Below are 27586 nucleotides of genomic sequence, written 5' to 3'. Positions count from 1 at the left end.
AGCTTTCCCCCTCTCCAACTCCCCGCTGCCAACTGGAGGTTGTGGAGAGTATAGTATACTTTCTAACGACATCCTGTAAGAAATGTGAACTTCTCCCCTCTGGGCTAAATGAAATTTGCACACCTTACAGCTACAGGAAGGGTTGGCTCTTTTTCCATCATCACTTTAAATTATTACAGACGGCAGACAGCATAACAAATTGGACTGTGCATCTGATTTAACATGCAAGAGGAGTCCACCCAGGGTCTACTTTGAAAAGCTACAATTCAGGGAGACCAGTTATTCCACTGCCAGCCGTGAGACTCATCTAGCCAATCTCAAAACATACAGCTTTAACTAACACACGTTCTTCAAGTTAAGCAAATCCGACTAATTAACCCATGTCCCATTTCGGGGAAAAGAGAACCTCCTATTATTATAAGAAGAAGAACATGCACCATCTTAATCAACTTCCTGTTAAACAACAGGTCCATCTACAGAGCAGCTTTTCTGGCACTAGCTTACAGAGCATAGAAACTGAAACATGAGCTGGGCTATGGAAGAGAAAATACTCTTGATATGGCCTTTGCTGGGTTATGGTTTGGGTTCAGCACACATGATGTCCTTTATGGACCATCAGATTGTCACAGCAGAACAGCATTTGTGAGCCAAGTATTGCATTTCATTTTTAAGATACAGGTGTTGGGTTTTGCTTTTTTACCAATTCCGTCGTGAGTTAGCTACTGTGATGCATAGGATTTACCACAAGGGGGTAGCAATGCATCACTTTAGGTTTCTTGCTGAAGCGTTGGTAGAAAGGAAGCTGGACAGTATTTCAAGGTCTGAAATTCCATTCAGAGTGTACGATTAACACCGCATTTGTCAAATGTGGGTCCCCAGCTGTTGCTGAACTACAACTCCCATCATCCATAGCTAGCAGGACCAGCAGTCATGGATGTTGGGAGTTGTAGTCCCAACAAGAACTGGGGACCCAAGTTTGAGAAACAATGGATTAACATTTCAACAGAGGATGACTTGGGGAAGGACGCCACCAGGTGTGCCCACTGAGCTTTGAGAAAGATGCTGTGTGACACAGGTGAACTTGGGGATGCACAGTCAAGAGTCAGATCTGAAAGCAGCCCCCAAGCCTTAAAAGGGTCCCTGCAGCCCTGCTCAGCATGGCCTGAATGTCATCTTAACTTATGAAGCAATGGAGGAAGCATTTAAAGGAGGACATCAACCTCATCGGATACATCAAGAAACACTTATTCTGCTTTGTAAGTCCCTCAGATGTCACCTGAGGTTCCAGATCACAACTCTGGCCTTTGGATACGTAATCTAATCTTGCGGTGAAATAAATCAAGCTGGAAGCTTTGGAGCCAGCTGACTGGTTGGGGTGAAAGGGCAAAGGAGCAAGGAGGCCAAACAATGGCTCTAGAAGTTTTGAGAGAAATAGTGATTGAAAGAAGAAGAAAACTCTTAATATGAACATGCACAAGAATGCAAGACCAATTTGTTCTTTCCAATAACTCTCAAAGTTGAAAGATGAAAGCAGATGACAAGGGACTCCGGAGAAGCTAGGCCAGAAATACCCCCCCACCGAAAAAGTTTGGAATATATCCAATTAAGATCCATTAAAAACAATGGGCCTAAGTTAGTCATGTTCATTAATTTCAATCAGTCTACTCTGAGTAAGGCTAGCATTGGACTGGCAGGGCTGAGCCCTTTTGGGATGGTGGCGTATATAGCAGAACAGTAAGGAAACCATGCAAATATTTGGTATGGCTGTTAATCACTAGAACAAATCCGTCCTTGAACCTTGACATTATCTCCTGCATTCCACGGTAAATTTGCATCCAGGATAAAAAAACACAGGCGAGTATGGACAGCTTGGGTTTCATCCTGGTACATTATAAAGCAGAGTATGAGACTGACTAACAACACTAGGGAAAATGGACTGGATCTGATATTGTTTATTAAGAAATCTTATAACCTGCCAATCCAATGTAAAACAGCAGCCAAGGCACTTAATTACATTAAAAAATCCAGCATTGAAACAAATTTTGCACCGCTGAAAGTATAAAAGAAAAAAGCAGCCAGCATTAAAAATTGAACTAATGAAAGATGTCCCACTTCCTCCTACATTTGTAATTTAAACTATCAGGAAAGGAAAGAAAGTCTGCCTAAGCAAAATCAACTTGACTGGGTAGCAGAAATGGAATCGTGAATGCCTCCTATGGGCAATAGTGTTTGGTAATACACTATATATAGTTAGAGCCTGCTGTAGGCACAGGAACAATTGCAAGCACTCAGGGAATGTGCCTTTTGTTTCCAAACTAAATTAAAGGCAATGTACATTTTCTATTCAAGACCAGGGTGCAAATTATCCAAAACTACCTTCAAAAAACCAACAGAAGAGAAATCAGGTGATACGTACACATTATCTTCTACGCAAATTTTAGGCCCAACGACGTTGGCTGCTCCACTTGCCATTTTGAATGCAAAATGGTTCTCTGGACAAATTTTAGTCGTTCCACATTTATATCTCGGGGGTTTTGTAGCTTTGGAGGGAAAAATAAATTCCATTAGCAGAAAAACAATATAACATCAGATGCTCTCTTCTCTTTCTTTCTAAAGACTATACAGCATGAACACATTGATTTCAACAGGATAGTCCACAGTGTGGGGTTTGTTTTTTTAAGAAAATCATCTGGAAAAGTGTTTTGTGAAGCCAAAAAAATTACACACTTGTCTTGATGTTAACGGTTAAGAATTGGGAAATAAAAGCAGTATCCTTTACCCCACCAACTTCTACTAGAGCAGACATGTGCAAATTCATGCGTTCCAGAATGTGAATTCTTTCTGAGATATAGATATTTCATAAAGCTGGAAGCAACCCCCTGCAATGCAGGAATATGCAGCTGCAATGCAGGAATATGCAGCCATTGTCAGCACCATGCTCTAACCAACTGAGATGCCCAACGGCTCTTTCTTTTTCAGGCTCCACAAATTACACAGAAGGACGGAGGTAAATGCAATGGCTAGCCCAAGCTTGAGTCTCCAAATGTTGTTGGGACTACAGCTTCCATTGCCCATCCTGGTTAGGATTGATGGAGTCCTGGTCCAGCAAAAAATGGGGACCCGGGTCAAGATATAGCTCACTGTAATGTTCACTGGGCAGAACATAAAGAATGTGTAAATATAGGTTCATATAGGGTGGGGTGGAGGCAGTGGCATCTTCCCAGTGGCGGCGCTGCAGTGGTCAGGATGACACAAGGTGGCGATGTCAGGGGAACTCCAGGTTCAGCAGCCCCACACAGATGCTCCCGCAACCTTGCTGTTGCTGCCTTGGCCCTGACCCACCCCAGTGATGGCCTTGGCCCAGTATACCTGAAAGAGTATCTCCACCCCCATCATTCAGCCCAGACACTGAGGTCCAGCTCCAAGGGCCATCTGGCGGTTCCCTCCCTGCGAGAAGCGAAGTTACAGGGAGCCAACCAGAGGGCCTTTTTGGTAGTGGCGCCCACCCTGTGGAACGCCCTCCCAGCAGATGTCAAGGAAATAGACAACTATCTGACTTTTAGAAGACATCTGAAGGCAGCCCTGTTTAGGGAAGTTTTTAAGGTTTGATGCTTTATCCTGTTTTTAATATTCTGTTGGAAGCCTCCCAGAGTGGCTGGGGAAACCCAGCCAGATGGGCAGGGTATGTGTGGTATGTGTATGTATGTCTATAATTTATTATTATTATTGTGAGTACACTGCCAAGAGGATGAGCCACCATGTCTGAGATGAGCCACCTCTTTGAAAAAGTGATCAAAGCAAATGCCCCTGAGCAATTTTAATGGCCTTACTGTAAGCCTGAGTCCAAAAGTGGGAATTTCTCCATCCAGGAGGAATAAGAAAAGGGAGGAGTCAGAATAGGTACCTTCTAGGGCCCCATCTAGGTGGTAAAGTTCGCTTCAGTTCATTAGTAGCTGGAAGGGTTTTCAGCAAGAAAACTCAAACCCAGGGCTCATGACCACTCCACCAAGGCTTTCTGCCCCAGCCCCTAAGGTCCTGCTCTGCCACTGTGTGTAAATTCACATGTGGTCTAGTCATTCTTAAGAAAGTTGGAATAAGAGAGTAGGCTGGAGGTTGCCTGTGGGTCATGAGCATCTTATTTTGGGTTTATAGAAGAACTAAGAACATAGAACACGAAAAAGTAAAAACCCTGCTATACGATACTTACGCCGTGCAGGTAGCTCCAGTGGTGATCTTGCTGAAAGAGATAACATTTTACATTATTCCTTAATCACGTCCAAACAAACAAAAAACACGTCAACATCTATCAAATAAAAGAGACAGCTTTAAAGTTATGGCTTTTCTCCAAGGTTAGACAATGCTGGCCTACAGAAGCTGTACAATTCCAGTTTGAGTGCAGAACGTGCTGCCACGGAACAGTATTTTTACTGGATGGGATAACTGCCTACAAATTAATATTTCTCCATTCTAAATTGTGTGATTGAGTTATTGGCTCATTAAAGAAAGCCATTTTAGGTTCTATAAAGTTTTATTTGCTATAAGTAAAGATTAAAAATAAAACTTTTTCTGTATATAAAACAGGAAGCAAAACACTAACAAATTAGCAACAAATGAAATAAAATAGAATAAATAAAAGCAGGACTCTTTTTGACTTGCTGCTGATAAGCAATTTGCAAAAATCAAAAACAAAACAAAACCACCCGGCACGGTTTAGTTTAACATCACAGCATATATGAGAACACGAGGCTCAGAAGAGAAATAATTCTTTCAAAGCAATATTATAACATGCACAAATCACCTAGCCTGCAACTCTGTATGCCCTTACTAGGAAGTAAGCTCCACTGAACTCATTGGGAATTAAATCTGAATAGATGTGTGTAAGATTACACTCTTTAGCGGCATAATTCTGGCTGAAATTATATGCAGGGAAAACAACAGAAGCAAATCACTTACCAAACAGGTTCCCTAGGCTGGCGTCCATTTTTATTTCAAATACTTGTGATATGACGTAAAATGTCAGCAGAAAGACAGCTACTGCTACCGCCAATTTCGCAGCTCCTGCTCCGAAAAAAGGATGCGTTATCACCAACTGCTATTATTTTGATGCAACAACACATTTGTCAAGCCATCTAAGACTTCTAGATCAAAAAGAACAACACCCTGAACGCTGCTGGGAAAGGAACAAGAGCCGTTGGCCCACAAAAACAAGCCTTGCTGTGTTTATTTCTTTGTTTCTTTCTTTCAAATAAATTTTATTAGAATATAAAGAATACAGAGCTTATTATCAAATATGGTCCCCCCCCCAAACTATATATCTGTATATATTGCAACGTACCTCTAAAATACGTATATTACACATGGCACTTTATTATAGAAATGGACTGGTGAAATGTATTAATTCTGGCAAGTATGTGTGACTGCTGTGAATAGTGTTGTTGCATTTTGCTCCTCTTTTTATTCATTTGTATTATAAAACTGAAATAAAAACATTTATATAACAAAAGAAAAACTTCCCAGACCTTAAACATACCAAAATCCATTCCTGACTGCTCCCATTCCTAATATAATAATATGCTACGAAAAGCAGGAAAAAACAGATACACCTCAAACCACAAATAATTTAAACCAGCCTGGCCATATAATCCCAATGAATTAAATGACAGCTGACTATTTCAAAACTAAACACTCATGATTAACTGAACTGTGAAACGTTGTGAGGACAGATCTTCATATCCGTGCAGACTAACATATCTTGTTTCACCAGCCAAAAAACGAGGTGGTCGTTCTTCTTACCTGCTATTCTCATGGTTGCCCTTCTTTCGTTATTGACACAATTGCATTTAACCAGCTCCCTAGGAGAATGAAGGGATAAAAGCAGCGTTCAGTTATACTGTACTAGAACCATCAAGCAGAGCATTTTTTGTTAATCAGTGCTGTTAAAAACATTATAATGGGCCGATGACAACAACACCATGATCCCAAATAAAAAATATATAATTTCACCATGCAATGAAATCTGGAGACTTTTAGAAATTATTTTGGTAAGCAACTAAGACAGGATACAAGAAGAGGCTGCAAGGGTTATCTGCATACATTTCATTTTAGGTTGCGCACTCTGAGCCCCATACAGTGGTACCTCAGGTTACATACATTTCAGGTTACATATGCTTCAGGTTACAGACTCTGCTAACCCAGAAATAGTGCTTCAGGTTAAGAACTTTGCTTCAGGATGAGAACAGAAATCGTGCTACGGCGGCAGCAGGAGGCCCCATTAGCTAAAGTGGTGCTTCAGGTTAAGAACAGTTTCAGGTTAAGAACGGACCTCCGGAACGAATTAAGTACTTAACCCAAAGTACCATACTTCTGTTTTCCTTGGAACATTGCACAACTTTTATTAGGTAAGAAGAGTAAACATTACAGAAAATTAAAAAGAGAAGCCATGGGATTTGTTAAGAGATCACAAGTGCTCTAAGAACTTTCCTATGGAAATCAATAAATGTATCTATTTTCATTCGTATTGCAATTGATAAATATATCTATTTTCATTCGTATTGCAATTGAATTGTGAATATGCACCATGAGCTGTATTTATTTGCACCTACCAATTCCAAATAGATTATATGCTGTATGGATTAAAAATAAAGGCATGGGAGGGAGGGGGGGGAATCAGAGTAAACCATCTGCCTTCATTTGGCATACCCTCACTCAGTGAAAAATGTTTGCACAGGAAGAATGACGCCAACTGTACTACTATCAAAACCAAGAAGGTGCAAAAAACGAAACCTAGTTCTGTGTGCTGAACTGCTTTGAATAGTCCCCCATGCTGCATGCAAAACAGTTTTGAAATCCCACAGAGATTTGAAAAGCACTTTGCAATATATGACACAGGGGCCCAGTTCTCAAAAAGGAAGAGTCAATTTCCCAGAGGGTGCCTGCAAGCTTTTGATTGTGCCTAAAATAGCTCCTAGGATTCCATTCTTAATATTAATATAATGATTTCCCCCCCCCCCTGCATGCTCAAAGGCTGTTGTTGAATAACTCGATTCTACGTACTGTACACCTGTACAACACTGGCGAAACCAATAAACTAAAGTATCACAACTTTACCAGTTTCACATAGGTAAAGGTAAAGGTACCCCTGCCCATACGGGCCAGTTGTGTCCGACTCTAGGGTTGTGCGCCCATCTCACTTAAGAGGCCGGGGGCCAGCGCTGTCCGGAGACACTTCCGGGTCACATGGCCAGCGTGACGAAGCAGCTCTGGCGAGCCAGCACCAGCGCAGCACACGGAAACGCCGTTTACCTTCCCGCTATAAAGCGGTACCTATTTATCTACTTGCACTTAAGGGTGCTTTCGAACTGCTAGGTGGGCAGGAGCTGGGACCGAAAGACGGGAGCTCACCCCAGAGCGGGGATTCGAACCGCCGACCATGCGATCGGCAAGCCCTAGGCACTGAGGTTTTACCCATAGCGCCACCCGCGTCACCACCAGTTTCACATACTCCTCGCTAATTTTGTCTTTCACCGAATGCTCCTAAATTAAAATTTCATAAAAATAGGGAGGGGGAGCTCATTCTAAGGATCCTTTTCCCACTCAAGAAAATAGGGCACTGGGCTAACAGCCAGGACTCTGGCACAGCTAGATTAGCATTAATTCAAATGTGTTTTGGAGGAAGATTGTTTGTAGCTCTTCCTACATTCTCCAGGCTGGAACAGAGCTAATTTCAAAAGGCACGTGCACCTTCCTTCTCTCTGATGCTTACAGCGTAAACCAAATATAAAAGCAGGTTGGGTGCACACTGATATTTTTCCAAGATACAGATCTGGTTCAACAGGATCTGCTGCCTGCAACCCAGCTTCAGTTGAATGTTTTACCGCAGATGCACCGATTTCAACACCAAGACTTGACCATCTGGAATTCTAACATGCAGCAACAATTTCTGGAAAATTGGTCATCTCCCACCCTTGTAGAATTCCCTGAGCAGGTATTTCAAAATCCAAGCAATGCTTTCAATAGGCTTTCCGCACATAAACGTAATTTAAAATATGCCTGTAAGAGCCAATTTATTCCACGTTTCCCTTTCACTAAAATTAACTTATTTAAAAACTCCAATTTCAAGGCAGTTCAGTTTGGGCAGTCTCATAAACGTGCTGTTAATAAGATCATTTTATAGCATCACATCTGCTCAGCTGCAGCAGCAACCATAACTTGTCTGAATTAAGCCACAATATTTTCCACTGCTAAGCTTATGACCAAAGCCTGCATTATCTTTTTATTGTTCCACATCACCAAGCAGAGTTGGGAACTCTTTCTGAACAATTCAGGGAACAGAAAGGAAAAAGGAAAAGAAAGAAAGAAAGAAGAAAAAAGAGAAGAGAAAAGAAAAAGGGAATTCAATGTAAAAGAGAAGAGTCAAGGTTGAGGTGCTGTACAAATTCATTCCAGCTTCTAAAGCATCAAAATGGAAAGTGAATAGACCTCACCTTGAAAGGTAGGAAATTTTATCCCTCTTAAGCAGGCCATTTTTTTTATTTGTAGCTCCTGCCATGCTTTCCCCTCGGACTTTCCCCTTGTCGCCCCAATCTTCCAGTTCCTTCACTTATTATTTTTATTATTACTACTTTTGTATACCGCCCTATACCCAGGTCTTAGGGAAGTGCACAACAAAAAAAATCACAATATAAGAACACAAAATACATAATAAAAACAAATCCCCCCTCCCCATCACATTTTTGAAGGGCACAGGATGTCAATCAGACAAAGGCCTGGTTAAGGTTTATAATGAAGTGCCAATCAACTCTCCCTAAGGAGAGCATTCCACAAACAGGGAGCCATTGCAGATAGCACAGTGGGGACTTTTCCTCCCTCTTCCCCCACCCCTGCTGCAGGCAGTTTAGAAATTCCCATTGTTCTAGGTGCACTTCATTAGTTTCTGAGCTCTGGGTGCAGTGTTGCGCCTAAGATTTCAATTAAAACTGCAGCGTGGAAGGAAAGGAGGACCTTTTTCTGCCTCCCCACTTCCAGCTACTCTCCGAAGACTGGAGAAGAGACCCTCTGAAGAATATCAGGGGGGTGGGCAGGGGAAGGACTAGACCATGTGAAAAATGAACATAATATTTTAGCTGCAGTTCATTAGGCTTGTTGTAAAAAAAAGCACGCCTAGACATCCCATTGTTGCGCCTATTACCTAGGTTTAAGGTGCCATTTAGCTCCTAGCTTTCATATCTGTTTCTAACACTGCCTAAAAGGCGCTGTGGTCTAAACCACTGAGACTCTTGGGTTTGCCGATCAGAAGGTTGGATGGTTCGAAGCCCCGCGACGAGTGAGCTCCCATTGCTCTGTCCCAGCTCCTGCCAACCTAGCAGTTTGAAAGCACGCCAGTGCAAGTAGATAAATAGGTATCACTGTGGCAGGAAGGTAAGTGGTGTTTCTGTGCGCTATGGTTTCCGTCATGGTGTTCCTTTGAGCCAGAAGTGGTTTAGTCATGCTGGCCACATGACCTGGAAAGCTGTCTGTGGACAAACGTCGGCTCCCTTGGCCTGAAAGCGAGATGAGCGCCACAACCGCAGTCGCTTTTGAATGGACTTAACCATCTAGGGGTCCTTTACCTTTTAACCTTTTCTAAAACTGCCTACAGGAAAACGAGCCCCTCCCCAGCTGATTCCAGCCATGCCTACCATCTTCGTTTTCCCCTAGCTGGCAGGTGAGCTGGGGTTGACAACAGAACATGCTGAATGCCTCAGCCATGCTAGCCTGATCAGCTTCCAGGATGAGGGAGAAGAAGCAATTTCACTTCCACTGCAGAAACCAATTGGGCTTGGCTTGCAGAGCACCCTTGCCTCTCTGCCAGCCCAAACTCTCACCTGGGAGGAATTCTGCATACTCGCCTAGGCAGAATTTGTGGTTGCTTATGGTGACCAGGTGAACAGTTGAATATACATTCCATGGTCTTCCTTACTCTAATCGCTTAGAACGCACATCTCTATGCACTAATACTTCTCCTGAGTCTGCTGCCCCAACCCTGTCCTTTGGCATTTATTTTTTTTAAACCCCTACTTGCAAGTTCAGCGCTTCAGACATTTTAAACTGCTATAACTCAGCTGCTCTTCAGCTGATTTTTATGAAATTATCCAGATTAAACCAGTGAGTGGTTTGCTTATTTAACTATGTGTCTGTATGCTGCTCAAAGTAGTTATCTGGTGGCTTGCAACGATTAAGTAAAAATACGATTTCATTACAAAATGAATATATAAAATTTTAAAATGTGCCTGCAGAGGCTTTATAACGTACTTTCCAACATTTCTCTGATGAGAATAGGGAGATCCTGTTCATACATACATACATACATACATACATTATACATACATACTCTGGTCATCTGACTGAGTTGCCCAGCCACTCTGGGCAGCTTCCAACACAGATAAAAACATAATAAAACATTAAAAAATAACTTCCCTATACAGGGCTACCTTCAGATGTCCTCTAAAGGTTGTATATATACTTATCTCCTCCTGACTTCCTTGCATAACTCCATACCTTCCAATATTTTTTCTGGTGAAAATAGGGACATCCTAATGGAAAGCAGGATCAGATCAGAAACCAGGACTGCCGCTGGAAAACGGGGACACTTGGAAGGCCTGTTATAATAGCAGGAAGTTTGGAAAACCCAGAGGTCTTACATCCGTATTTGAATGACATGGAGAGAGACTGATCTAAGGCTTCTGCATTTATTTATTTTTAGCTATCTAGAAACCTGACCCGATGGCAACTTCTTGTAGGGTACTATAGTACCCTCGGAAAATGTAAACATTTTTCATCTCTTTTTCACCAGTCACCCTGAAAATACATGGCGATTCTATCAGTCACATGAACAAGCAAAGTCAGCAGTGTTTTCCTCATTCTTCCCTCATGTCCTTGCTTCTCAGATCACTGAATATTCATTCCTCTTTGCCTCTGTGCCTTTTCCCCCACTGACATTTCCTGCTCGAACACCTCCTCCACTTCCTATTATCGGCCAAAAATACAAGTTCGTCTGCTTCTGAAGCAGTCCCTACCACCTAGAAAAAGTTTCACTTCTCCCACACAAGCAGTGTTAGATACTCAGCTATATAACCTAGGCACCAAAAGGCTCCTTAAACCAGGGTTACAATCGCCAAAGGGGAATGTATGGTTGCTATTTGGGGGCCAGAAGGCTCAAAAGTTGTATTTTTCAATACACTTTTTGGGTTCCTGAAATTCGTTCTCATTGTGCAGATAAAATATAGCAGGGAGAATTCTACAGGATGTTTTGCTGGTGGGTGAAAACAGTCGAGATCCCAGGATCCCAAGGCAGGCACCTCCAGATGGTGGAGATGTCAGGTGCCATCCTGGCGCTCGGACATCTTCACTTGATTACAAGTGGCTGATAAAAGTAAAGGGACCCTGACCATTAGGTCCAGTCGTGGCTGACTCTGGGGTTGCGGCGCTCATCTCACTTTATTGGCTGAGGGAGCCAGCGTTTGTCCGTGGCCAGCATGACTAAGCTGCTTCTGGCGAACCAGGGCAGCGCACGGAAACGTTCAAATCCCCATGACAGGGTGAGCTCCCGCTGCTTGGTCCCTGCTCCTGCCAACCTAGCAGTCTGAAAGCATGTCAAAGTGCAAGTAGGTAAATAGGTACCGCTCCGGCGGGAAGGTAAACAAGTGGCTGATAGCCCGGTGCAAAATGCGCCTGGCAAATTATGAAAGTTGCACACAAGTTGTGCTCTACTTTCTCTATGTACATCCTAGTGCCAACACTTTTCCTGAGGGCAGGGGTTGACAGGCATATCTACACACCTTCCAGCGTTCCATTGTTGCGTCCATAACCTCGGTTTAAGGTGCCATTTCGCTCCTAGCTTTCATTTCAGTTTCTAAAACGGATGCCCTCACATTCACTTTATTCAGGGAGAGCTTACCAGGGAGAGCTTACTCAGCTTTCAGCTGAATCCAGTGTTCGAAATCAGCCAGGCACCAGGGGCATTTGGCACCTGGCTTTTGATCACTTGAAGATGCCTCGGCACCAGGATGAGGCCTGACATCTCTACCATCTGGGGATCCTTGGATCTGGTCTGTTTTCACACACAAATACCCCGCCCTGTAGAATTCTATCAGTTTTATTTAATCCTCACAATCGGAATGAATTTCAGACAACAAAATGCCTTTTCTGTGCAGCCTGAGCAGGAGCAGTCACCAATAAGAAAAAGAGGTCAGAATAGGACAACACATATGTGGACTGTCCCTGGATCAAGTGATTTTTCTTCTTTATGTTTTCAAAGTTCTTAACCTAGGCTCAAGGTTGTCATCTGAACTAGCCAGATGTTTAGCTGAGAATCAATCGCAGTCACTCCGTAATTTGAAAAATAGAGCCATCTTGCCCCAAAATGGTAACTAGACATTTTGTTTGGGCGGCCATTTGGAGTCTAGCTTTTATATCTGGGTTTCTAACACTGGTTTGACCAGGAAACAGGTTTTTCCATCCACCCCTTTAACTATCAGGCAGATTAGAATGCAGCATGAGATACTTGTAGAACAAGGGTGTGATGGGACGATGAGCTGCTTGTGCGTAAAATGCAAGTCCCTCAGAGTTTGATCAGGTTTTCAAACCTCTGCCTGTGACGGAGCCCCTCCAGCATGGCTGCGTCAATCACTAGTAGAATCCGAAAGTGGCTGCTTTCGGAATCTTTTCCAACATAAAAGCTCTTTAACGGAAACACGTCGTCTGGCCTCTCGGCGTGACAGTTTCCGGCGAGGTGTGGGTGTCCCTATAGGAGGTCCTGAGACCTCCCCACTGTTTTCGCTGGAAGTGTCTCTGAGCCATCCCTCCGACTCACTTTCCCTTGGAGTTCTTGCTCGCCCTCTACTGGTTCCCTCTTCCGCTGCTACTCCTCTCTCAACCTCAGTGAGCCTTTGCGCCCCCGGCGCTTTAGATGGCAGTTCCCTGACATCCACCTCCCCTCCAGGGCCCCCTTCACCCCCTCCCGTCTCCTCCCCTACTAGCGGTGAGGAGGTAAAACCCCTGAAAGAACCTCCCTCATCTTCCGACGTCGCGAACACTTCCCTCCACTTGTTGCTGTTCCTACTCTCTCGGTAATCTTCGTCATCGGAGTCCACTCCCTCTTCCAACTCCGACTCCGCGAACCCTTCCATTTCCTCTTCCTCATCGGTGGTGCCGAAATACTCCCTCCTAAACCTTGCTATCGGCTGAGGTTTCCTCGGGAACCTTTGGTGGAACGTTTCTGTTAAAACCTCGTCATTGACTTCCTCTGCACTTACCCAGGTGTTTTCTGACTCCGGTTCCCCTTCCCACGCCACCAAATACTCCACCTGATTTCCCTTCCACCTGGAATCGAGGATTTCCGCTACATGGTTGCGGCGTTCCCTCTCTTCCAAGGCTGGTCCCCTGACGTACTCCCCTTCACGTCCCCCCCTGTATGGTGACAGTAACGACCTGTGGAACACTGGGTGCAATTTCATGTGGTTGGGTAATCGGAGTTTGAAAGCTACCGGGTTGACCTGCTGAATGACCTCAAAGGGTCCCAATCTTCTGGGCCTCAATTTCTTACAACCCCCTTTGAACGGCAACCCTTGGGTTGACAACCACACTTGATCACCCACCCTTATGGTTTCACCTTCCCTTCTGTTCTTGTCTGCCTGCTTCTTATATTGTGCCTTAGCCCTTTCTAAGTTGAGCTGGAGCTGATGATGGATCGCTTCCATCTCTTCTACAAAATGTTCAGCCGCTGGGACGCTCCATCTCTCCCCTCCTTCCCCTGGAAATGCCCTGGGGTGACACCCGTAATTAGCCAAAAAGGGACTCATCCCTGTGGACACATTCTCCGCATTATTGTAGGCAAATTCTGCCAACGCCAACTTTTCGACCCAATCGTTCTCTCTGTCATTGACATAACACCTCAGATATTGTTGAAGAATGCCATTTGCTCTTTCCGCCTGCCCGTTGGTTTCAGGGTGCCGGGCAGTTGAAAAATTGACTTCCACGTGCAGCAAGCTCATGAGCTTCCTCCAGAACCTGGAAGTAAATTGTTTGCCGCGATCTGAGATCACCCTCAAGGGAGCCCCGTGCAACCTAAAGATGTGTTCTACAAACAACTTCGCTGTTTCTTCCGCTGTGACTGCATGTGAGCATGCTACAAAGTGGCACATCTTAGTTAACAGGTCTACTACTACCATGATGGCTGTTTTCCCCTTGGACTTTGGCAGATCCGTCATAAAATCTATTGATATCGCTTCCCAAGGCCGTTCTGGTGTGGGTAATGGTTCTAATAACCCTGCCGGCGCCCTTCTTTCCCCTTTGGCTCGCTGACATTGGTCACACCCTCTTACATACTCCCTTACATCTTCCCTCACCTTAGGCCACCAAAATTCCCTGGTAACCAACCACATGGTCTTGTGTTGTCCAAAATGTCCCGCCGTGGGGCTATCATGCAACTGCTTGAGTACTCTCCCCCTCAATTCACCTTCGGGTATATACAGTGCCCCTTTGTAATACAATGCCCCATTTCTTTCCTCAAAACCTCCGGGACTCTCGCCCTCCCCCCTGAGACCTCTGAGCTTATCCTGGGCATATTCATCATTTTCCGTTTCCTCTACCAGTTCTCGTTGCCCCACCAGCGCCGCCCCACACACCCAGCGGTCCTCAGGGATGACATGTCTCTCTTCGATCACCCCCTCCCCTTCCCAATACTCTGGTTTGCGTGAGAGCGCGTCCGCCCTGACGTTTTCTGGGCCTGGCACATAACAAATTTCAAAGTTGAATTTGGAGAATTCCTGTGCCCATCTCACTTGTCGTTGGTTGAGCACTCGAGCTGTTCTCCAATACTCTAAATTCTTGTGGTCGGTGCACACTTGCACCTTGTGTTGTGCCCCAATTAATAAATGTCTCCACCTCCGGAATGCTTCGTGAATGGCAAGTAGTTCCCTGTCATACACCGTGTAATTCCTCTCGGATTTATTCAGCTTCCGCGAGAAGAAGGCACACGGTCTCCACTCCGACGCACTCCTCCCCGGTTGAAGAAGGACCGCCCCTACCGCCCGGTCGGATGCATCGGTTTCCACTCTCATGGGTTTTCGTAAATCCACATGCAGAAGTTGTTCTTCCGAGGCGAAAGCCCTTTTCAGTTCTTCAAAGGCTCGATCCGCCTCTACCGTCCAAACAAATTTCTTCTTGCTGCTGAGGCAGTCGGTGATGGGCGCCGTCAAGTGGGCAAAGTTCTTGATGAACTTCCGATAAAAGTTCCCAAACCCCAAGAATCTTTGCACATCCTTCTTGGTCTTCGGTGTCTTCCATTCCAGTACCGCTTGGACCTTGCCTGGATCCATGGCCAATCCCTTGTCTGACAAGCGGTACCCCAGGAATTCCACCTCCTTGGTATGAAACTGGCACTTCTCCAGTTTCACCCACAGCTGGTTGGCTTGCAGCCTGCCCAACACTTCTCGAACGTCCCTCACATGCTGTTCCTCATCTTCCGAATACACCAACACGTCGTCTAAAAAGGCCACACAATTCTTGTAGAGCAAAGGTCCCAGAACGTGGTTTATAAAAGCTTGAAAACACGCGGAGCCCCCTTGTAGACCGAAGGGCATAACGAGGTATTCAAAGGCTCCCAAAGGGGTAAACATGGTGGTCTTCCATTCATCTCCCTTCCTTATGCGTATCAGATTGTACGCCCCCCGCAGGTCCAGCTTTGTAAAAATCTTTCCCTTCCTTACTCTGGTCAAAATGTCATCAATTCGGGGCATAGGGAAAGCCAGGGGCTCCGACACTGCATTGAGGGCCCTAAAGTCACACACCAGTCTCGGTTTGTCTGTGTTCTTTTTGTCCACAAAAAACACTGGGCTGCCCCCCACCGCTCGGGACTCTCTGATGAAACCTCGCTTCAGGTTTTTGTCAATGAACTCCCTCAGCTCCTGCATCTCCCTGTCTGACATGGCGTACAGCTTGCCTACTGGGAGTTGGGCCCCAGGGAGTAGGTTGATTTGACAGTCAAAGGGTCTATGCGGTGGCAGTTTGTCTGCTTCCCTTTCGCTGAATACGTTGCTCAGATCTGCGTATTGCGGGGGCACCTTCCCTTTGTCCATTACTTCCATCCCGGCTAGGGTGACTCTGTCTCCTCCCAAAACCTTCCCCTCCTTGCAGTGTTCTAGGCAATGCGCTGACCCAAAGGAGACCACCCTCTGATGCCAGCCCACTAGCGGATCGTGTAGCGCCAGCCAGCTCATCCCCAAAATGATAGGCGCTCCTCCCAGGATGGCCACATTAAACGCTATCTGTTCGGTGTGCCTTGCCACCCTCATTATCATCGGGACAGTCTGTTGGCTAACTTCTCCCCCCAACAGCTCTCTGCCGTCAATCGTAGTCACCTGCAAGGGGTTACTTAAAGGGATGGTCTGTATCTGATGCTCAGCTGCAAACTCCTTACTCATGAAATTACAGGAGCTGCCTGAATCCAAAAGCGCCTTGATCTTTAGTGGGTGTCCGTTTGGCAGTTCTAGTAACACCTCTATCACTAAAGCGGGTCTGGGAGGTTCCGGCGTGGGCACTTTCACTGCTCTTTGGCCTGGCTGCTGTGCCCCGACGGTGGCAGCCAGGCGTTGGCTTTTACTTGCTCCTTGCCTTCCTCTTCCTTTCCCCCAACAGCTCCTGCCATCCCTTGCCATTCCTTTCTTTGTGGGCAGACTCTGGCAAAGTGCCCTGGCTGTTGGCAGAGATAACATCTCTTGGCGCTCTTTCCCTCCTTCTTCCGCCCTTCACTGGGATTTGAAACTGCGCGCGCCCGCGCTGTTCCAACTTCCATCGGCTCTGCCGGCGGGAAAGGTGGCTCTGGAATGTCTGGAATGCGGAACTCCCTCCAACGGTCTCCTTTCCCTTCCCGCTTTTCCAAAGCCCTCGCCTCCTGGCGCGCTCCTATGGACAGCGCAGATTTGGTTAACTGATCCATAGACTCCGCCCTGGGCCCCCGGGAAAGCTCATCTTTGACGGTTGAAGAAAGCCCCTCTTCGAAAAGCATTTGGATGGGCTCCGCCGTTAGGTCCCACCCCAATTTATGAATCAGCATAGTAAATTCAGTCCAGTACTCACGGACAGATCTGCTTCCTTGCTGGCAAGCCATTAACTGCCTTCGCACCACCCCCTGCTCAATATCGCTGGAAAACATCAGGTCCATGGCACGAAAAAACTTCCTCGTGTCCTTTAGGATCTCATTATTCGCTGCCATCAGGGGTCTAACCCAATCTTTCGCCCCGGATTCGAGATGGCCAATCACAAAAGCCACTCGCGATTCCTCGTCGGGAAGTCATCAAACTGCAAGTTTAGAGCGTATTGCATCTCTGTTCTAAAGGCATGATAGTTCCTGGGATCCCCCCCGAATTTCTGCACCAATCCTGGTACCTTTCTGGCGAGCGGGGTGGTTTTCTCCTTTCCCTTTTCTGCATCCTGAGCCCTCCTCTCCTCAAGCCTCGCCGTTTGCAGCGCCAACTGGATCTCCAACGCCCTGTACCTTTCTTCCAGGCTTGGACCCCCTCCAGCTGCTCCTGCTCCTCCGGTTCCGGCTGGGTTGCTCATGATGCTTCTCCCTGCACAAGCTGGCTTTCGGTGTCTTTCGGATTGCTGTGATGGGACGATGAGCTGCTTGTGCGTAAAATGCAAGTCCCTCAGAGTTTGATCAGGTTTTCAAACCTCTGCCTGTGACGGAGCCCCTCCAGCATGGCTGCGTCAATCACTAGTAGAATCCGAAAGTGGCTGCTTTCGGAATCTTTTCCAACATAAAAGCTCTTTAACGGAAACACGTCGTCTGGCCTCTCGGCGTGACAGTTTCCGGCGAGGTGTGGGTGTCCCTATAGGAGGTCCTGAGACCTCCCCACTGTTTTCGCTGGAAGTGTCTCTGAGCCATCCCTCCGACTCACTTTCCCTTGGAGTTCTTGCTCGCCCTCTACTGGTTCCCTCTTCCGCTGCTACTCCTCTCTCAACCTCAGTGAGCCTTTGCGCCCCCGGCGCTTTAGATGGCAGTTCCCTGACAAAGGGGAAAGTGCAGACTCAGTCAAATAACAATGCAGTTTTTGTATGAATGCTGGAGATTAGAGGACACAGAAAAACAAAAGACAAAATGCTATGTTAGTTAAATCAATTCAAAGTGTTCTCAATGAGTTAGAAGAACATGGGGTGCTCATTTGTGAAAGCATCAGGAAGTTAATTCTGCCTTTATGACAATGACTTGGGAATCTCTGATTCTAGTAGAACTAAAGGGGTGATATGATAGCCATGTTCAAATATATAAAAGGATGTCACATAGAGGAGGGAGAAAGGTGGTTTTCTGCTGCTCCAGAGAAGCGGAAACGGAGCAATGGATCCAAACTACAAGAAAGAAGATTCCACCTAAACTTTAGGAAGAACTTCCTGACAGTAAGAGCTGTTCAACAGTGGAATTTGCTGCCAAGGAGTGTGGTGGAGTCTCCTTTTTTGGAGGTCTTTAAGCAGAGGCTTGACAACCATATGTCAGGAGTGCTCTGATGGTGTTTCCTGCTTGGCAGGGGGTTGGACTCAATGGCCCTTGTGGTCTCTTCCAACTCTATGATTCTATGATTCTATAAACAGTAAAATAAGTTGATAAACATTTCTCTATAAGAAATAAATTGTCTAAAATGAAATAAACATGTAATGTAATGAGTTAAGGAATACTGGAAAGCAAAGCACACCAAAAGGAAGCCTCACCAGTGCCACACCAAAAACTCTTTAAAAGGAAGCCTCACATAAAAGTTGTTGCGGTGGTCTATTGTGGAGTTCATCAGACATGGATAACTGTGGCCAGGTTACTTCTGTGCATGAGAAGCCCCAGAAGGTGGACAGTATCAGTGTTACAAACTCAGATGTATAAGCTAGGTGCTAAATGGCTCCTTAAACCAGGGTTACAGTCACCAAAACGGAATGAATGCCTAGTTGCCATCTGGGGGGCCTGATGGCTCGAAAGTCGTATTTTCAATAGCACTTTTTGGTTCCTGAAATTCGTTCTGATTGTGCAGATAAAATATATTGGAGATAATTCTACAGGATGTGTTGCTGGGCATGCACCTCCAGATGGCCAAGATGTCAGGTGCCATCCTGCTGCCTGGTCATCTTCACTTGGTCCCAAGTGGCTAATAAAGGTAAAGGGACCCCTGACCATTAGGTCCAGTCGCGGACGACTCTGGAGTTGCGGCGCTCATCTCGCTTTATTGGCCGAGGGAGCCAGCGTACCAAAGCAGCGAACCAGAGCAGCGTATGGAAATGCTGTTTACCTTCCCGCCGGAGTGGTACCTATTTATCTACTTGCACTTTGATGTGCTTTCGAACTGCTAGGTTGGCAGGAGCAGGGACTGAACAACGGGAGCTCGCCACATCGCGGGGATTCAAATCGGCGACCTTCTGATCAGCAAGTCCTAGGCTCTGTGGTTTAACCCACAGCGCCACCCACTAATAGCCAGGTGCAAAATGCGCCTTGCAAATTTCTAATGCTGGGAAGCATACAAGTTTCATTCCTTGATATATAAACTAGATAAGTCTGACTGCCCAAGAGCTAACTTCCAAGGCAGTGGGAAGCCCCATGGTGCAAGTGGAAGTCCTTGAACAGGGCTTCCACTGGCAGGACTCCTTAGCTAAACCCTGCCCTATAGTTTGCAAAATTTGGATAAAATGGCAGACGATGCTCTGCATGAATGGGGAAGTGAGAGAGATAACGTTTGTGAGGAAAGCAGGGAGCATGCAAACACAAGCCTCATTTGGTACGGCTGCCATACATCCAGTTTTTCCTGGACACATCTGGGAATTGGGCAGCCATTCTGTGGCCTGGTGGATTTTTACTAAATTGGCAAAATGTCCAGGAAAACCCAGACGTATGGCAAGGGGGGGTATTACAATAAATAAATCATTAAAAAATTGGGGAAAGCACAAAGAAGTCCTATCATTTGGACACTCGTAGTTTGGTGTTAGATATGAATCAAGCCCATGTTTGAAGAAAATGTTTTGTTACGCTGAATGAATCTCTCCATTTAAGATATAAGCTGCATTCAATGGGGAGGGGAACAGCTCATTCATTCATGAATGGGTGGGGAAATACATTCTCAAAAGAGAAAGGCAATTATCTCACCTGTTACGCACTATGTCGTACAATTCATCAAAAGACATAGTTAGCAGTGAAAGTAATTGAAGTTACATCATACGCCTTTGCCTCTCTCAGGGGAAAATAGGTAGCTTAATTGCAAGTGCAATCGGAAGGAAGTACACAAGGAACCTGTATGGTTTGGAAGGAAGATATACCCTTTAATTGATCAAAACAAGGATTGGTATCCAAGCATTCCAAGCCCCTCGAGGAGCTAACAGGCCAGGTTCCAGTTCGAGAAACGAACTACTGATTGCTGTTATCAAAACACCTAACTCTCTTGTTACTATAAACCAGCCTCCCCACATTTGGAGAAAATCAGAAACGGTGGTTTGTTACAGATTCGGCTCCAAATTTATTACCTTACATACAAACTCAAAGCTGTTCTATGGTTTACTGCTATGTCTAAATGCGTCCATTGATGTCAATTCCAACTTTGAAATTCCGGTAATGGTGATCTATAGCACTGAACATGAGAGTTCATAAAATTTATACGCCACTTTAGTGTAACAAAACAAAACCTTAATGCAGCTTCCAGAAATTGCAGTTTATAAACTGCATTCTCAGATCTTCTTGTTCAAATCAACATCAAACAATAATTTATGTACAGTGGAAGCTCAGGTTGCGAACGTGATCCGTGCAGGAGGCACATTCTAAACCCACAGCGCAGCGCTGCATCTGTGCATGCATGACACAATTCGGCGTTTCTGCACATGCGCAAAGTGCGATTTAGTTATTCTGCACATGCGCGAGCGCCGAAACCCAGAAGTAACCTGTTCCGGTACTTCTGGGTTTCAGCACATCTGTAACCTGAAAATGCGCAACCGACAGCGATCGTAACCCGAGGTATGACTGAACTTATGACATTTCTATTCCACCTCTTCTCCAAGGAGAACATGGTTACGTACATGGGTCTTCCCTCTTCACAACATCCCAGTGAAGTGGTCTAGGCTGATAGTTATTGGCTCAAGGTTCATGGTTGCATGGGTTCCTAGTCCAGCACTTTGGTGCCACAGTGTACTAAAACCAAAGTTTAGAATGTTTACTTACTTTTTTTTGCCAATTAATTTTTATTACTTTTCCAAAAAATTAATGAATTTAACATCACATTAATTCAAATTTCATGCAAATTTAAAGGTGACTTCCCACCCCACTTCCTCGATGTTTCACTTCCCACCCTTTTTAGCTTGCTCAATAGTACATACGTTTCCATATTACATTTCAAAAAACTTAAAATATTTTAGCATTTTATCTTTGATTTCCTCCCCCAATTTTCTTCCTCTTCATTTCCCACTGGCTGCTCATTTTTAGTTCCTGCTAAACTTTTACTTAACTATTAACCTATTCCCTATTTGCCAGCCCACAAATCCTTACTTTTAAATCAGCAATCACCCATTAAAGCCCATCTCTCCTGCTATTTTCCATACAGAATGTTTCCTTTCCACATAGCATTTTCTTTAAAACTGGATAACCCAGATCTGACTCTCTGAAAAGATCTGACTCTCTGAAAATCGGTGTTAAGAAATTCTGGAATGATGTTACTTTGGCCCAGAGCATTCACAAGGCCCATCATTTCCCACATTTTTTCCCCATTCAGAGCAATAAAGACTGAAGTGAAAAAAATCATTTTTGGGGTGAAAAAGAGAAAGCCACTCTTCTCCACATTAGGGAATATAATGGGGGCTTTGGCTGCTTGGGAGCTCTTACAGCAAAGGTGGGCATTTATCAGAGAAACAGAAAATTCACATTCCTCCCAATGTCCTAGCTCAAACAGGATTTTCTTCCTTATCTTTACATGTGTTGGAGGGGAAAGGGCTTGCCCAGGGATAGATTAACAGCCTACCTACCCAATTTCACAATTGCTGCCCCCACGCTTCCAAATCTAAAGAAGCAACTTTTTCTAGAAACTTCTCTTTCTGCAGCTTGATCCAACAAGGCAAGTTGACTCAGATGCAAATCCCAGTGATTTTAAAGCAGCCTCTCCACAAGTCTATGCACCTAAGGTAACAGCTATACTAATGCATTTTTAAAAATGGAATAAAACCTTTTACAATCAAATGCAGATTCTGATGTAGACCTTTCACCCAATGTAGAGAAACAGAAGCTAAAATATGGTTCCTAGAACAATTTGGTATGGGGCGGGGAGAGGAGAATGCCCTCTTAGAAACTGCTCAAATTAAACTTCCGAAAAAAGCTATTTGCGGGTAAGATGAAAAACTATTCACTAAAATCTTTACGGTTTTTACCCGCGGCAGGCTGCAATTACACACAGCAGGTGCACCAGTATTAAAAACACCAGCCTGTCTTAATCATTCTTAATTTAGTAATAAGTAACTACCGCATGCGTGCCCATGCAAGATTGTAAAACATGATCATTCTGGCCCGCTTAAACCTGAAAAGCGTGGGGGGCGGATCGACAGCCTTTAATACAACAAAAAAAGTCTTCTACTTTGCTTCAGGTGTAAGTTTTTAAATATATATATTATTCCTTCCTGGCACTTAGACAGCAGCTACACTTGAGGCATTTTACCCTGCAACACTTAACACACTTCTTCAGAAGGGAGCCCCCATTAATCCCCTAAAGCTTACTCCCTAGGGAAATGTCTACAAGGTTGCAGCCTTCATAAATCTGCACACAGCCTTGCCCATCCTGGTGACCTTCAGATTTTCGGACTGCAGCTTCCATCAGGCCCAGCCAGCATGAGCAATGGTTGGAGATGGGAGGAACTGGGAGCCCTCAACAACTGTTGGGGAAAGATAATCTAATATTTTAGGGTTGAGTTATTGAATAGAGTTGTGAAAAAGAAAAGGGTGAGGAGTGAAAAGCATAAATAAAAAGAGAACAGCAGCCAATTGTAACCTGTGTTAGAAATTAGCCAGGCGCCATTTGCGACCACATAGAGATGTCTGGATGCCTGGAGCTGACATCTCCATCTGGCTGGCCCCTCCAGATTTCTTAAGCAGGTAAGCAGAAGAGCTTATTTGTTTCCATTTCTATCCCACCTTTTTCTCCAAGGAGTATGTGGTTCTCCCACCTCCTCAGTTAATTCCTACAATGACCCTCTGAGCTAGGATAAGAGGCTGTGACTGGCCCAATGTCACCACTACACCCCACTGGCTTCCTAGAGCATTTCTGCTGTGGGGCAACTCCATAAATTAATCAGGTAAATGAATATGGGGAAGGCAAAATGTCACTTAGAGAAAGATCTGAAATATTTTCCTTGAATTTGTTTTATTCTGGATTGCTGTATTTGATATTTTAATGTGTTGTAAACCACTTTGATATTTTTTTCTTTAAAACATAAAGTAATATAGAAATAATCATAACAATGATTAATACAGTGGTACCTCAGGTTAAGTACTTAATTCGTTCCATTCTTAACCTGAAACTATCTTAACCTGAAGCACCACTTTAGCTAATGGGGCCTCCTGCTGCTGCCGCACTGCCGGATCCCGATTTCTGTTCTTATCCTGAAGCAAAGTTCTTAACCTGAAGCACTATTTCTGGGTTAGCGGAGTGTGTAACCTGAAGCGTATGTAACCCGGGGTACCACTGTAATAAGCAATTTCATTGCAAAAAAGTGCCTGAATATTCCGTTGTGGTGACCGTAATCCAGGTTTAATGTGCCATTTGGAGATTATCTTATATATCTGCCCCTCAGGAAATGCCTACTTTCTGTCACTGGTTAACACTGCTTCTTAGATCTTTATTCTCAGCATTCAAGTTAATCCAACTTAATGTGAAATAATCTTGTTACTTATACATAAAACTTTAGAACAGTTGACATCACGCCATTAGGCATCAAATATGCAAATCCTAATTTACAAATTGTTTTTCTTAATAACTGTTACCATTTCCACACAACTACTTCAGGCTCATTAGCATGTTGCCAGGTCGCCACCGGCGACTAGAAACTGTCCCAGGCGATTTGCAGCAGATTCCCTTTTTCAGTAATAATACTGCACTAGATGAACCTCAGGGTCCCTTCTAACTCTGTGATTCTATGATATATATAGCTGCCGTTGGACATGCTCAGCACACTACAAATGAAACTCTTTATCAATTATCGAGTCCATACCTTCCCACCACAAACCTCCACTCCTTATCATTTTTCTTAACCTGATCAATGCCAAATGTAATCTCTGTCTCTGGAAAGAGCTCGTATCTCGTTCAGTTTACTGAGTTGCAGGGCGTAGTGGGAAGGGAACTCTAATCAGCTGGTTGGCTTTGCTGCAAAAACTGCACCTCCCTTAAGAGAAAACAGCTTCTGTGTACAAGTTTATTTGAAGGACTGTGCAGGATTGAATTTGGCGTTTTATTTCATAACCAGAAGAGGCGCTTTACCGATATTCAGAGACCATCCCTTCTCTATGTAGGGATCCTAACAGCACTTGCAAGCCTGGCTCAAATTAAAGAAGCAGAAGCAAAGAAAGGAAACAAGGAAGTTCTCTTGCAAAATATTACACATTGTGCTGCAAAAAAGTACTATAGGTTAGAATCTGTGAAGGAGAACTAGGAAATAACAGCTCTTTTGCAACAGTGGTCATGATTTTTCTATTACATGTTCCTTTGGAGGTTAATAATTAGACGTAATTTTTTTCAAGTCCTCAGATATTTTTCTCCAGGTGTGCGTGCACTTTCACCTTTTCAATTTCGCAATTGCAGAATAGCTGGATTTTGAAAGCATACGTCGGCACCTGCTATCTCTGGGCAGCTTGCCCTGGGCCCCTCCTAGATTCTTCTTTCTGAGCAGTGGCAAGTGACTGGGAATAGCCACTCTTTAAATTTCCCACAATGCCTCCAGCCCAGGTTCACTCTGGGGCATTGTGGGAAATTATACAGATGGCTTAATGCTCTCTGGATCACTGTCACTGTAGTCACATTAAACCCACCAGGGCCACTGACAGAGAAGGGGGTTGACCAGAAGACACTTTGCCCAGTTTTAGAAATTCAGATAATCTAAGCCCAGGTGCCAAATGGTTCCTTAAACCAAGGTTAAGCTTGCCAAAACAGAATGTCTAGTTTCCATTTGGGGGCAAGACAGCTTTAAAGTCTTATTTTTCAAATGATTTTTCAAACTGACTGTGATCGATTCTCAGTTAAACATCCGGCTAGTTCAGATGACAACATTGAGCTCGGTTAAGAACTTAAAGAGGATCACTTGATCCAGGGCAGTCTGCCTATATATCAGTCTATTCCTACCTCTTTTTCTGAATGGTGACACAGACGATTCCTAACGTAAGAATATTCTTCACAACTGTGAGCAGGGAAGTGGGGTGGAATAAAGGAAGACAAGTTACAACAATTAACTACAATGCTGTACACCGCTCCTGCTCAGGCTGCACGGAAAAAGCATTTTGGTTTCTGAAATTCATTCTGACTATGCAGATAAATGTAACTGGTAGATTTCTACAGGATGTGGTTTTACTGTGTAAAATAGTCAAGTTCCAATGATTCCCCAGGCATGTACCTCCAGATGGTGGAGATGTCAGGTGCCATCCTGGCACCCAGGCATCCTCACTAGGTTGAAAGTGGTCAAAAGCCAGGTGCCAAATGCACCTGGTGTTTGGCTAACCCTGACTTTGCCCAGCACTCCCAATGGGCCTTGTACCAAAGATCTCATTCCACACAACCCACACAAAAGAAATGTGTTTTAAAATCAGTAGATGGACCATTAAAGAAAAATGGTAGGCTAGCAATTTCTCAATATAATTTTAATAGCCAGGTTGCATGCATTTCTTCAGATGGAAAAATACAGAAATGCAAAACTACTGAGCCAGAGAACTGGTTAATCGAGCCCAGTATGATCTACTCTCTGCTGGCCATAGATCTTTGAAGATGCCGGAGTTTGACCCAGGGCGTTCTTCATGCAAAGTGTGTTCTCTGCCACTGTGCTTCCTCTGTACGCTACGCTTCCCGTGCTATGCTTCCCCACTTCTGCCTCTGGCCTGAAATCACATAAGGCAATCATGTGTGGCGACCACATGCATTTTCAGTTCGATGCTTTAGTGCTAAACTAGGGGTTGTGAAGGAAACCATTTCAAGGACCAAAAGGGGATGTACCTTCTTCAGGAGGGTAATTTTTTAGCCATGGCTTTAATTTAACTCACCCATGCAGACTGTACGGCTGGCTGCTATCAAAAATTGCATGCCAGGAAAGGCAAGACTTGGAGGTTTTGCTTAATGCAGTTGCTTCTAGGAAGTAAGGAGCTACTGTGGACCATTGAAAAACTTTGGTTCAGAATTCTGTGCAATTTCCCTCTATTTCCCGAGGAAGAATTTCATATCTATCACCAGTCTTAAGGGCTACAATCTCTCTCTCTCTCTCGATACATAAAGATGCTCAGGGGCCCAATATAAATGTACATGTTTGTATCATGCAACTGCAAAATAACTCTGCTGTTAACAGTTCCACTTCGGAATGAAAATTAAAAAGCAATTTAAAACCATCGTATCAAAAAAGCCAGGCCTACAGTGCAAACACTTGTGGTTTTTATTATTATTTTACAGCTGGAAAGGCAAATACTGTAGTGCTTAGATAATAAGGAATCCTTCGTCCCATAACCTCCTGTACAATATTTTACTATAATATTAACAGTGCAATTCCCATGCATGCTTACTCTGAAGCAAGTCCTCAGTACTCTGCGTTCAGTCTCAGGCACGTGTGAATAGCATTACAGTAGAAAACTGAAAACTGTACAAAGAATGTTAAGTATAGGAATAAGCCCTATAAACACTTTTCTGTACATTCAGTTTTAGGATTGCTCATCAGTAAGTTATAAATTACTATGGATTGGAAGTACTATTGAATTGACCTTCAACTTACAAGGGATTATGTTTCAGGGATCACGTGTAAAGTCAAAATTGTGTATAGTCAAAACACACTCTCACTGCACCTCCAAACGCTCTCCCAAGGCTATACACAGTCTCCCAAGGTCAGTGCCATTTTTTCTTTCCGGGATGCCCCCCCCCCCCCTTCTCATTTATCTATTTAGACCAAGCACAAAAACCTAAATTTGCACAATTTAAATGCACATACGTTGCACACACAAAAACACAAACTAAAGCACTAATTAAACTATTCAAGAAAGGTATCACCTCTACTGCTTTTTAAATGCCTAGTCTAAAGCCATGCACTTACAAAAAAATTAACTGAACTCAACTGAGCACTGTCAGATATTTTCTTTTTGTAAAACAAACTGCCAACACTTGGGAGAAGGAAGCGAATGTGGCATCTACCAATGGATATCCTACACAGAGCTATACAAAGTAAAAAAGGTCAGCCTCCTGCTTCTAGATGATGATTACAACCTAACAATGGAAGGGGAAGTAAATAAATGCAGGGGGGAAACCAGAGAGAACATGGATGCCAAATTCAATGTATTTTTCAAAACGTTTTTTTTTAAAAGAAGCATTTT

General features: G+C 44.3%; 1 protein-coding gene across 2 annotated transcripts in view; it reads right to left on the bottom strand.

The window, feature by feature from the left end:
* Positions 1-27586, bottom strand: part of FAM3C (FAM3 metabolism regulating signaling molecule C) — a 39300-nt gene that overhangs the window by 6917 nt on the left and 4797 nt on the right. The window contains exons 1-5 of one of the 2 annotated variants that reach the window (XM_081929035.1): positions 9864-9961; positions 5794-5852; positions 4954-5058; positions 4208-4237; positions 2417-2540 (exon numbers count right to left, since the gene is read on the bottom strand). In XM_081929035.1, coding sequence (XP_081785161.1) covers positions 2417-2540; positions 4208-4237; positions 4954-5058; positions 5794-5852; positions 9864-9946 — 401 coding nt within the window. In that variant the 5' untranslated portion in view covers positions 9947-9961. Of the gene's footprint in view, positions 1-2416; positions 2541-4207; positions 4238-4953; positions 5059-5793; positions 5853-9863; positions 9962-27586 lie in introns of those variants that run through there. The other variant, XM_081929034.1, reaches the window with a different exon arrangement.

Source organism: Podarcis melisellensis (assembly GCF_964234715.1).
Source record: "Podarcis melisellensis genome assembly, chromosome: 10".
Lineage (NCBI taxonomy): Eukaryota > Metazoa > Chordata > Lepidosauria > Squamata > Lacertidae > Podarcis > Podarcis melisellensis.
The sequence above is the reverse complement of the archived record's forward strand: the minus strand, read 5'-3'. Positions and strand labels throughout refer to the sequence as shown.